Source organism: Dendrobates tinctorius, unplaced genomic scaffold (assembly GCF_039654945.1).
Source record: "Dendrobates tinctorius isolate UK_male_01 unplaced genomic scaffold, ASM3965494v1 ptg000016l, whole genome shotgun sequence".
NCBI lineage: Eukaryota > Metazoa > Chordata > Amphibia > Anura > Dendrobatidae > Dendrobates > Dendrobates tinctorius.
Genome location: NW_027361684.1, coordinates 17,355,587 through 17,368,684, shown reverse-complemented (window position 1 = coordinate 17,368,684; position 13,098 = coordinate 17,355,587). Strand labels below are relative to the sequence as shown.

The 13,098-nt window shown below is 44.4% G+C and overlaps 1 protein-coding gene across 1 annotated transcript in view; it reads right to left on the bottom strand.

The window, feature by feature from the left end:
* The window catches only part of UNC119 (unc-119 lipid binding chaperone), a 92,417-nt gene that overhangs the window by 34,623 nt on the left and 44,696 nt on the right, over positions 1–13,098 (bottom strand). Inside the window, exon 3 of the mRNA XM_073565531.1 lies at positions 1,432–1,545. Within this exon, the coding sequence (XP_073421632.1) occupies positions 1,432–1,545 (114 nt within the window). The remainder of the gene's footprint in view (positions 1–1,431; positions 1,546–13,098) is intronic.

Here is a 13,098-nt window from a genome sequence, read left to right as displayed (position 1 = left end):
AGAGGAGAGAAATTAAATGGGAAATCAGACTTTTTTTGCGTTCGCCGTTATTCCTTGAATAACGGTGATCGCAACACTGGGGTCGGTAAAAAAAACAACCATGTTCTCCGGGGTCTCGGCTCCCCCGGAAAATTTCTGACGCTGGGGTGCGCTATAACCTTATTTCTCAGCACCGTTAAAAAGCAGCGCTGATGAATAAGTACCCTTAACTGCCGCTGTTAAAAGGCATATTGGCTGTCGTTAAGGGGTTAAATATTGTAAGCACGGAAAACCCATGTAAAAAACTGCTCTTTCCCCCCAGACAGTTTGTAGCAGCCCATGTAATCAACTCATGTTATTGGCAGAAAGGCCAGATGCACATGTTGCCGATATCCCAGGTAGAAGAAATGCAGCATAATACACTACCAGCTAGGTTAGTGGTTATCTTTGGACTTGTTCAGATCAGCACCTTCTCTTCCAGTCTGCTCTGCAGACACAGTCACTGAAGTAGTCATCCCGATTTACAGTCGGCTGAAGCCAGCTGTCAATTAGCAGAACACATTGTCGTAGGGAAATAAACTGGCAGGAAGTTACTAACTACCTGCCGGTAAGGTCTTGGCCCCATAGGAAAAAAAACAAAAACAAAACAGAAGTCCTGGGAAATCTATTAAATAAAAAAAAATATCTTATTTACAGGCTATTGAAATTTTCTGCACATAAATGGACCTGCTGTGCAGATTTCAAAATCGACAGTATATCAGACTGCGGATTTTATTGCAGTCTTCATTCTTGTAATAGTGCGAAATTCACTGCAACATCCACATGTAGTAATTGTGGATTTTAATGTACCTGACGCTCAGGATGAGCAGTGCCGTAGATCCTGGAGAGACAGGGTGCTTGAGCGTACACCTTTTGGAAAGGGCGCAGGAAAAACACTGGAGGAGCTTCAGTCTGTAGCCAATTTATTTTTGCAAAATTAACATTTTGCAAAATTAATTAAGTGATATGAAGAGAGTTCTGCTACCAACTGCTTTTGGCTACAGTGACAGTTTGTCCAAAGCTGCGCAGTACCCGGGTGACAGGGTCAAAATGAATGCTTTGGGGAGTCAGCAGCAGCAGAGCGGAATGTAAATAGCAAGTTTTGTTTTTGGATCATTTTCAATAGAGGTTTGTAAAGAATGAGGTAATCAGGCACAGTCTCTTTACAAGAGGAATTGATTTTGGAGACAGACATTGTAGAGAAAGATGCAGTGCACCTTGGATCCACATCTAGTCACATAGTCCATAGTCACGCAGACCTAGCATGTAAAAGGAGTGGTGGTGTATCATATACAATGCAGTACAAAATTAATTTTGAACTTTCCACGGTCTTTCTCATGGCCGTCACTCTGATTCGCTTCTTGCCATCAAGCAGATCAAAGGCGGCCCGTGTTTTCCATTTCTATTACTCACCAGATGCTGGCGGCTTGGTGATCTCAAATAGGATGGTTCCAGACTCCATATCACGGATCTTAAAGCGGGTGAAGTCAATCTTGTAAATGTTCTCTTCTGGGGTGCACAAGTAATCTGAAAATAGTAGCAATGGTTAGATTTTATGTGGAAACGGTACTCCCCAAATTACTGCAAAAAGGCAGAAAAGACTATGAACAGTAAAGATGCCATTATTCCCCTGGATATACAATAAAATATCCTTCTTATAGAAATCCTAACACTAAGTTTCTAGACACTGAATTGTAGCATAGCGGGAAGGAAAAAGGACCTGCTGAATGACTGGGAAGAATAGTAATGAAAATATTGGTCTAAATACCGTAGATTATATCTTTTTGGGGGGGACCCCTTAGTTTGTGGCCATTGTCGGGAGCATATACTCAGCAACAACATGTCCGACATTGGCCACTGGCTGGACTGATGGCACACAGTACTGTATACGTTTCTTTGAAGTGGTCCTCCGTGTAGAAAACTCAGTCGCATTCTGGCCAAACTGAGGCGTGAAGAACACACTTTGGTCTCCATCGGTTGAATGGCCACCTATGGCAACATTACAGTGTACAGTGGGAGAAGGTCCTGATATAGTGTAAGCAGGAACACAGACATCGTGTGTACAAGGCTTTAGATCAAGGGAAAAAAAAGCAAATTCCCCAGCACTGATTATGTAGGTAAAACTTCACATTTACTTGCTCCTTGTTAAAATATCATACTGACATAACACCAAAATTCCGATATACTGACCGACGCTTTTCGACTTATCCAGTCTTAATCATAGTCATGATTTAGATCAAGTGTATGTATAGGTTATACAAGCAATTTCATCACTGTATCATAGATATCATCCATTAGTGTCTGTTTCACCATTTTTTTTTTTTAATGATTTTTTAAAACAGGTTTCCCCCCACACCCACCAACCACCTTTTAAAAATATCTTACTGAAATAACATAACTAATGGTATAATAAATAAAAGAATCAAATGGTCCATTGATGTCTACTGTAAAGAAAAACTACGGTAACTTATGTTAAAAGGACACTGTGTAATTGCAATAATTTTATGGTAGAAGGTTTCCTTTCCTGGAATGATTTCAAGGGTGTCAACACTTTCAGATAGATATATATATTATATATATACATACACACACACACACATACACACACACACATATACACGCCATATGTCTGTCTGTCACCGAAATCACGGGCCGCAGATTGGTCGCGGCCGCCAGGCCCCAACCAATCAGCGGCAGGTGCAGTCGGGTGCAGCGCTCAATCGGGCGCAGGCCTTAATCTGTAAAAAAGTTAAAAAAAAAAAAAAAAAAAAAAAAAAGAAGGTTATTCTCCCCTTCCGACGGCCTCCTGTCTTCTTTCCACGCGCCCGGCCTCTCGTTCCCAGTAATGCTTTGCTGCTTACACCGCTGATGACATCATTCTCGCGAGAGAGAGAGAAAGAAGACCGACTTCACTCTTGCGAGAGCGAGAAAGACCATCAGCGGTCTAAGCCGCAAAGCATTACTGGGAACGAGAGGCCGGGCGCGTGGAAAGAAGACAGGAGGCCGTCGGAAGGTGAGAATAATTGTAATTTTTTAACATTTTTTTTTACATGCTAGAGGGCCACAGCAGTGATTGGTCGTGGACAGAGGGCCGCGACGCTGATTGGTCGCGGCTACATGGAAAGGGGGGGGTGAGGGGACCATGCATACCAGGATAGGGGGGTGAGGGGACCATGCATACCCCGAAAGGGGGGTAAGAGGACCATGCATACCAGGAAAAAGGGGTGAGAGGATCATGCATTCCAGGATTGGGGAGTGAGGGGACCATGCATACCCCGAAAGGGGAGTAAGAGGACCATGCATGCCACGAAAGAGGCGAGAGGAACATGCATACCAGAATTGGGGGTGAGAGGACCATGCATTCCAGGATTGGGGGGGGGGGGGGTCAGGGGACCATGCATACCAGGATAGGGGGTTGAGGGGTAGCATGCATATCAGGATTGGGGGCGAGAGAACCATACATATCAGGATTGGGGGTGCATTACTGCATTATTATTAAATCTTCAAAAATAAACTGCATACATGTTCTAGAATACCCGATGCGTTAGAATCGGGCCACCATCTAGTTAAATACATATCTATCTATATAATTGCCTTGTAATTTTTTAATTTCCTGTTCTGTCCAAATGTCACCGTATCCCAGAATTCCAAGCGGAGGAAGTTCACCGACCGCCATATTGGGACACCCAAGTGATCGGTGTGTCAATATGGAAACTGCTGCTTGTACCAACCTATTGCGTGGTACCACCAGTGGGAAAACACCGTCACACCACACACTCTATACGCCGTCCGCGCCACTCACACTCAGCCTTTTATGCGGTACCACCAGCGGAACATCGTCGCTGGTGGTACCGAATAATTCGGCTGATCTCGGTGGCAGATGCACGACTTGTCTACAGGCAGAGGAAGCCGGTCACATTAAAGGGGTTTTCCCACGAACGAAAGTTCATTTTGAAAATTGTGTCTGACCGTGTACGGAGCATACCACATCTCCTGGGCAGGGGAGGAAGCAAAAGACAATACTGACATTACAGCAGGGGATCACAGAAGATTCATTTTGTGAGGTAAAATATTTCACTGACTGTTTTTAAACAATATTTTACCTCACAAAATGTATCCTCTGCGATCTCCTGCTGTAATGTCAGTATTGTCTTTTGCTTCCTCCCCTTCCCAGGAGCTGTGGTATGTTCTGTACACGGTCAGACACAGGGGTGAAAGAGACAGAGCACAGGGGGGGAGACAGCTGAAATGGGACAGCACATGAGGCGAGAACACAGCACAGGAAGGAGAGAGACAGCAGACAAGGGGGATAGCACATGGGGTAGACAAGTCATAGAAGAGAGCACAGACGGGAGAAGTCAGCACATGGGGAAAGAGAGAGTGGATAGGTGGGTGAGCATATGGGGGGGGGGGGGGGGAAGAGATTCTCAACGCTGCAAAGCCTGCCCCCATCGTGGCATTACCGCCCTCCATTTAAATATATCTATCTCTAAGAGCGCAGTCAGATGGCCATATAACACGGACAACCATCGAGAGATATATATATATCTCTCGATGGTTGTCCGTGTTATATGGCCATCTGACTGCGCTCTTAGACTGACTAATGAGACGTCGTACTACTCAAGTCTGAATTGCTCCATGTCGGTGAAAACTGCTTACATCGTGACTAAGAGAAGTAGAAATCTTCCCAAGAGTACAGGACACTTTGGCAATAAACAAGGATACTGATGCAGACAAAAGAGAAGACTTCTACTTAGACAAGGCTTAGCCTCAGCCTAAAGGGGCATCTCCACTGCAAGATTATCGTGAATGATTGTTGTCAAAAATGCTAATTTCACAATTATCTTGCTAGTAGGCAGGTTGCACATCACCTGATGAATGAGCAAAACTGTTGTTCATCAGGTGACATGATCCTTTATGCAACATAAGAGAATCGTTCTCGGCGGAGCATCGTACTGTATAAACAGGACTTGCACTGCTTGGAACTATAGCAGCCTATACGCACTGAGTGATCTAGTATAGAAGGCTTAGGCTACTTTCACACATCAGGTTTTCGGCGTCAGGCGCGATCCGGCGTCGTGCCGGAATGCCGGATCCGGCAAATGTTTTGTAAAACCTGATGTGCCGGATCCGGTTTTCTGCCGGATCCGTCTTGTTCTCGACAGACAAAACCGGATCCGTCTCATCCGGTTCATCCGTTTTTCGACGGATTACGCCGGATCCGGTTTTTAAAATTGACCCTTGTGGCCTTCCGAACGGGATTGGCTACTGGAAAACTATATATAGCATGTTCCTACAGCCCTTCTTTGACAGGTTGTAGAGAAGAAAGTGCAGGTTGGAGAGAAGAGCAAGTTACTGGCGAAGATGGATGTTGTCATTGGAAATATTACCACTAGAAGTTCTGTGACGGTTTCAGTAATGAGGGACAATTTTGCACTATACTTTATGTCACCTCAAGGCAGAGTACACTGGCAGGATGACAGAGTGTGAAAGATTTGTTCCCTAACCAAACTTGTGTACCTTCTGGACCAACAGTATATACCTTTGCCAACCAAAGTTGGCTATCTTGTCATGGTCTTACTATTTTTCGCTTTAGGCCACAGGTGTGTACCTGGTTGTGTTTTATGCAAAGTATTTCACCTTTTAACAAAAGTTGTGTACATTGTTAGGAAATCACCAACAATAAACACAACTTTTTAGGTGAAATACTTTGCTTCAAACACAACCAGGAACACAACTGTGGCAAAAAGCTAAAATTTACCCACAGTTATATACCTGGTTTTGAATACCTTTTTACCTTTGAAATACCCTGTATTTAACCTTTTTTTTAAACATAGTTCGCCGCAGAAAGAAATGACAGACAACCATTGTGAAATGATAATTTAACTTTTATTTAAAATTTTTTTTTTTTTGTAAAATGTTTTTAAAGTGCAAAAAACTTTTTTAATAAAGGTTTTAAACCCAATGGGCATTTTTATTAAAAAACACACATTACAAATCTGTGTAGTGTGGGGTGGAAATACTGCTGGAGGGGCTGCGGGACACTTCGACACTGGGTGTGTGGAGAGAGGATTGGGATCGTGGTGGGGAAGGAACAGTTAGAGGTGAAGGTGTGGAAAAAGCTACAGAATGGGTGGACATGTGGGAGGCAGAAGAGGTGGTGGGCGGTGGAGTGGAGGGTTGGGTAGGGACTGTAGGAGCAGATGATGTTGATGGAAAGTTGTGTGGGGAAGGAGTTTGGTACGGGGAAGGAGTTTGGTACGGGGAAGGAGTTTGGTACGGGGAAGGAGTTTGGTACGGGGAAGGAGTTTGGTACGGGGAAGGAGTTTGGTACGGGGAAGGAGTTTGGTACGGGGCAGGTTGCTGGAAGTGGGGAGATGTCTGGTACTGGGGAGGTTGCTGGTACTGGTGAGGTTGCTGGTATGTAATAGGAGGGGGAGGATGGAAAGTGGCTGGAGGGGGTGCAGATGTAGGAACTACAGTGGTGGGAGGTGGAGGTTGGGAGGTAACCTGCTGTAGAGCACCGTGGCACGAATGCATTACATGCATCTGCTGGGTAGGAGATAGTGTTGCCATGCGCTCCACAACAGACCTGAAAAAGGTGTGGTTTGGCGAAGATCTTGCTTCTGAATGCATGGTTTGCAGAAGTGTCTTCACCTCCAGAATGCTGGAGTTGATCTGCTGAAAGCCTGCGGAGATTTGCTCTGACAAGACTTTTAGACAGTTCTGGAAAGATGCATTCAGATGCAAGAACTCTTGAGCATAACTCTTTTCCTGACCCCTCTGCCGCTGTCGCCCAGTACCCGCAGGTGTACTAGAGGTGGCAGGGGCAGAAGGGTGGGGTAAAGGGAAAGCGATCTCCTCACCAGCAGCTTCATGTAATGTAGGCGGCCACGATGCTCCAGTGCTGGTGGATGGGACAGATGGGTCGAATGTGTGGGAAGGCTGGGAAGGTGCAGATGTACTGGGGCGGTCGAAGTGTCCCTCGGTGCCGGTCTCCTCAGGGATCGCCTCAGAAGGGTCCAATCGTGCAGGCTCCCGAGTGCTGCTCACCGTGCTGTGGAATAAAGAGAAAAAAAAACAATTAAAATACTGACATGGTATGGCCCTGGCTGAAAAAAAAAAGTTACATCTAACATTTTTTTTCACATGTGGTGTGTAATATTTACCTTCTGGTGAGCATTGTCTCCCGGAGGAACGACAGGGCTTGTGCGTACTTGTACTTGCTCCTGCGTCCTCCAGATCCACTCGGGGCCCGCATCTCTTTATTGAACTCCTTCTTGAAACGATCCCTCACAGACCGCCACCGCTTCACAATTCTGTCCCCTGAAACGAGAAAGGAGTGGTTAGTATACAACATCAGTGTTTCACAAACTCCAGTCCTCATTGTCCCCAGGGGTCATGTTTTCAGGATTTCCATAGTAAATAGAAATCCTGAACACATGATCCGTGGGGACCACGAGGACTGGAGTTCGGGAAACACTGGTTTACATCAAGCAACCGGTACTGTATATACTTACGCTCTTTAATCTGGGCCCGAACATCGAGGTCCTCCCAGCGGCCCACAAGGAGCGAACGGATTTCCTCCCAGAGTCGTCGGGTAACGATAAGGTCAGCGTGGCGGCGGTCAGCCATATTCCAGAGCGGCTCCCTTTCTCTGACGAGATCGATGAGGTGGTCCACATCGAGTCCTCCATCCTCACCGTCAGAGTCGGGAGCACGCTGTGAAGGCTGTTAAAGAAAAAGACAAAAATAACATAATTAGCCTCCACAAAAGAAATGAAATAAAAAGTGCAAAAAAACAAAGCAAAAATATTTATACTTACACGCTGGTGACCGCCGCGTTGCTGTCGCCGACGACCCTGGGAGGCACTGCGAGGACCTCTTGGCCGAGCACCAGATTGGGAAGACTAGAGAAGAAAACAAAAAATGTTATGTCTTTGGATGTAGGCATTTGTTTGCTGTGTGTGGTCTGCAGAACATTGTTTTCTATGTGTTGTGTGTAGTGTGATGTTGTGTTTCTGCGTTTGATGCAAAAAACTTACCAATTGTGAGCCCACTCCAGGTGTCTGTCCACCACTTCCTTCTTCTTCTGGGAGCTCCTCTTCATCTTGTGATTCCTGTTTTGAAATAAAAGGCAATGAATAGACATATATTACAGAGATGATGGATTTTGGAAATAAAAACTTACCGTCAAACGCTGACGATGCGAGGGAGGGCTCCCAGAAGAAGATGTGCTGTCCTGTTGATGGCCAGACTCCATGGCTGTGGGTATTGCTGCTGCTGTTGCTGCTGCCAGTGATGCCATTTCTGCTGCTGCTGCTGCATCTCTTGGGCGGCTGTTGAATAAAGAGAAACAAAGGGCCAATGAATATCTTGATATTCCATGGCCCTAGTTTGGAGGAATGGGGGATTTGATAATTACCGTCTCTCATCTGCTGCTGGACTCCCCTCCTCAGCATGTTCCATTTGCTGCTCCATTTGGGGTGGTGGTGGTGCTGATGGTGCTGCAGTGGTCTCCTGCCTTCTCCTGCTGCGCTTGGTTGCTTTCTTGGGTGGCATGTTGGGTGTGGCTGTGGGTCCCACTGTCTTGCTTTTATATATGTCTTGTGGGCAGAGCTACTGAGCATGCTCAGACCAAAAAAACCGGATCCGGCCACCGGATCCGGCTTTCGCCGGATCAGGCGCATTGTGGCGCTCATAGGCTTTCATTGTGTGAAAAAGCCGGACGCGCCGGATCCGGCGGGTCCGGCTTTTTCGCCGGAGACAAAAAACGTTACAGTAGCCGTTTTTTCCAGACGCCGGATCGCGACACATTGCCGGATCCGGCGAAAACCGGATGAAACGCATGGCCATCCGGCGCGATACGGCGCAAATGCAAGTCAATGGGGGGGAAACCGGATCCGGCATTGCATTTCGCCGGATCCGGTTTCTGTCAAAAGCGCCGGATCACGCCTGACGGCGAAAACCTGATGTGTGAAAGAGGCCTTAGTGCGCATCGTTTACTTTGGTCTGCCTGTTTAAACAGGCATTCAAACGACTGCCGATTAGTAAAGGTTTTCAGCAGGGCTTCAGAACAATGTGCTGCACGGTTTCATAGCTCACAGTGTTGCTAACAGTCTTGGGCAATCAGTCACCAGCAGAACTGGTCTCTTCTCTTTTAATGCTTCAGATATTGCAGTCACTATTATAAGATCATTGGGCCTCTGTGACTCAATCCACAAAGGCCAACGATTTTTCTATGATGGCTACAAAATGGCTCGCAGGTCATCCATAACCATTAGATAATGTCAGAATGTGGTGGCATAAAATTGACTTTTTTCCCCTTAAAGTATGTTTTACATTTGGAAAATGAAAAATAAAACCCTATATGTATTCAGTTTCATTCACAATTGTTTATTAAAGAAAAAAAAAAAAGTTCCGGCTCTTGAATTGCCACAAGTAAAACCCTAAAAGGCTTGGCCCATTAAGTAAGTCTGCCACTTCCACCCCATCCCATTTTGCACTGCATTGCTCCATTGCAGAGATAGTCACACTAGTTTCTTCTAGAGCGCAGCATGTGAAATCTCTGTTTGCGGTCCAACTGTGCATTACATCATCAGGGTCTTCTCTGGGCATTCATTTTCACTCCTCCCAACCAGTCACTGCCATCACTGGAACAGCACCAGTAGCCTGGAGCAGTACACAGAGCCTCATGCTACACCTAGGGAGCACATTTGGGCAAAATTCAGTTTCAACTTAACGGCCGCGATTACAAAAGGTGCGATTTTTACAGGGGCTAGAACCCCTACAAAAGGCAATATTCTGAATTTATGCTGCCACCAGCTTGTGTCAACAGACTTCCATTAAAGTCTAAAATTTGCGATATTAATAAAGAGGGGGGGGGTCAAGAATACAAATTGTTAGCATAAGAACATTTAAAAAAAAAAAAAAAAAGGTCCCAAGATGTAAATCCTATAAACCAAAAGTTCACATGAGTTAATCAAACCTCACATTTTATAGTTAAATGTAGGGGGTTGAGTTTATTAAAAAATATATAATTTTAAAAGGTTAAAGTATCAAAAGAAAGCACACAAAGTAATCTGCTATTATAGGGCATTGTGCATTGGGCAGATATAAGTGCATAAAAATGTATTATGGCACAAGGAGGAGAATTACTATGTAGGATGTGGCCGATCGATAGAAAACCCCATGAGGCTGGTATGTGATCGGTACCGGGTGCTATTTTCTCCAACTTCTATTCAGCCAAAAGTTTGTTTGACCACCTCTACTTTGAGAAAAGGAATAGAAACCCCAGTATGCTCAAGGAGTCTGTCTCAAGAGCAGTAACCCAACAAACACTTAAAAACCATAAAAACGGGGGGAAAAAAATTACAGGAGGAATGTAATGAATTCTGAGCAAAACGTAAAGAATGTAGCTTCAAATCTTCAAATTAAGGGATTTACAAACCCTCCCAAGAGTGCAGGGGTACTGTAGAAATAAATGTGGTTACCCAATGTACACGCACTCACTGTTATTTGTAATGCTGATTGACTAAAACCACACTACTGGTAAGCAGCTTTGCAGCCTCATTAAAATGGCATTCCGAAAATAGAAATGGATTACCCGTTGCCAGGATTCCACAATAGTCTGTCAGCTCTTTTCCCTAAAAACGCAGGTAACTAGTCCTCCTATACAAGTCTCTTCTGTACAGTATATGCTTTTATTTTTGCCTTTCACAGAAGGATAACATTACGGCCATCATTCAGTACGAACGGAAATAAGGCAGGAAAGTAGAAATACACGATATTAATCCCCAGGTATGGTTATCAACATGATGAAAGAAAACCGCAGAGGAACATTATCCGTGCACGCGCCATATATTTTCCAATGAGCCTCAGTGTCAGCATGCCTCTAAATTACAATTTCATATTGAAAAAAAAAAAAGGAAGAGAAAAGAAAAAAAAAGCGTAGAGCAGGCAACAAAAACGGGCTAGGGGCAGTCCTGATTTTGTACATCACCACTTATCCACTATTCTAAAAGGAAGCAAATAGTGTGTGTTTCAATACTGTTCATTCAAATATACAAAAAAGGCAATTTAATCTGCACCATATCAGTCCTCTACTCTGAACCCAGAAATTACTAAAAACAAAAAAAAAAAAAAAACCACACACACTTTTAAACACATTTGTTAGGGAATTCAGAACCCAGAACACCTGTTACTACACTGCAGATCATAAAACCAAGACCCTCGCAGAGACTCAGCAGACAACCTCAGAAACATGGAGTAGCGCCATGTAGCACTCCGCTATAGTCAGAACTCATGGAGAGAGCAATAGTCACAAAACACAGAACTGGATGGAGAGGATGGCAGCCAGGAACTGGCATGGAGATGACACTTGACCTCCGTTCACTTAATACCGTATATGCCCCAAATGTGAGGTCCCCACCAATTTGTATGCAACCCCCTTCTAATGTACAGCACCATGGAATTAATGGCGCTATATAAATAAGTAATAGTGCTTAAACATGGAAAATTATAATTATGGTAAAATTATTTCAGACACTACAAGTACTTTTCAGACAATGTGGCCCCATTAGATCAACAAAAACAGAATCCATGCTACAGAAGGTTTCTTACATCTTTCAAATATAATGTACGGTGAAGAGAGAAACCAGGGCAAAAGCCATAAGTGCCAATAGGCTAACGACCATCAGGGTAAAAAAGTATAAAGTGGACAGGACGCAAAATCTTGTATCTATTTAGGACCCCCTCTATAGGAATTCAGCAACAACTCTCATAGAAAATACAGGAGCGTTCAGTCGAGCCAATCCTTCCTGTGTATGGAGAAGTTGGGAGACATTAGGTAACTGTTGGCAAAAATTATTAGGCTATGTGCCACGTTAGCGTTTATAAACGCTCAGGAAACTGATCCCCTTCCCAGGAAACGCGTGTTTTATTTCTGCGCGTTTGATGCATTTTTTTCGCGCGGTTTCTGGGAACACTGGAAAAGGCCTCTAAGGCCTGTTTCACACATACGGGAGAGAGAGGGGGAATTTTTTTCAGCCGCCAGACCTGGCATTTAGGGTTAAATTTCCGGCAGAGGCAATTCTTCCAGGCATGCACAGTGTCCAAATGCGGATCCGGCCAGCAAAAAAACGTTTCAGTGTCCGTCCTTGTCTGCGGACGCCAAAATTTTTGCGGATCCGTAAAAAAAAAAAAAAACGGATCCAACGGATAACCATCCGTCAAGATCCGCCGACAATGCAAGTCAATGGGGAAAAAAACGGATCCGCCATTTTCCTTTTTTTTGGCAAAACGGCGGATTTTGACTGATGGTGACAGACGGATGTGTGAAAGAGGCCCAAGCGTTTCCTGAGCGTTTAAAAACGCATGCATTGGCCAAAAACCACATGCAATTTAATGTGAAGCTTCTTTTAAGCGGTTCTGCAGCGTCTGAGCCGGCACAAACGCTGCAGAAACGCTTAAAAAAACGCAACGTGGGCACACAGCCTTAATGGAGGCCTTGAAGAGTTTGTGATGTAAATGATACATTCCATAAAGACAGAAATGCGTATATTTGCACGTGATCAAAGTCTATTCTAGTAGGACCGTATTTATCAAGAGCCTCAGGAAAATGCAATGATCAATAATACATTAGAAATACTTTCCATATACAGTATCAGCAAATCCCAAAAGACCATGTTATGTGTTTTTAGAAACCATACACGTCTGATCTATGCACTACTTTTGATACACACCCGAGTCAGTTGGGAGTATAAAACCACATGGGATCCATAATTAACACAACACATAATTAACTAGTAAAAGTCCCTCGAGATTAAATATATATATATATATTCTGGACCGTGAAGAAGGCGGGTTCTACCGCTGAAACGCGTAGTCCTATCTGCACGACTTTCCTGCGTTATTGCTGTTTTGAACTGCTTGGACCATTGCATTTTAATGGATTTATGAATAAAAAGAAAAAATTTTTTAACAGCATCCTGGATTGCTCACGTTATTGCTGGACTTTGCTTTGTCGTTGTTCACATTTGTATGGATGGACTCCTACATCCAGATCCGGGCACAACGGAG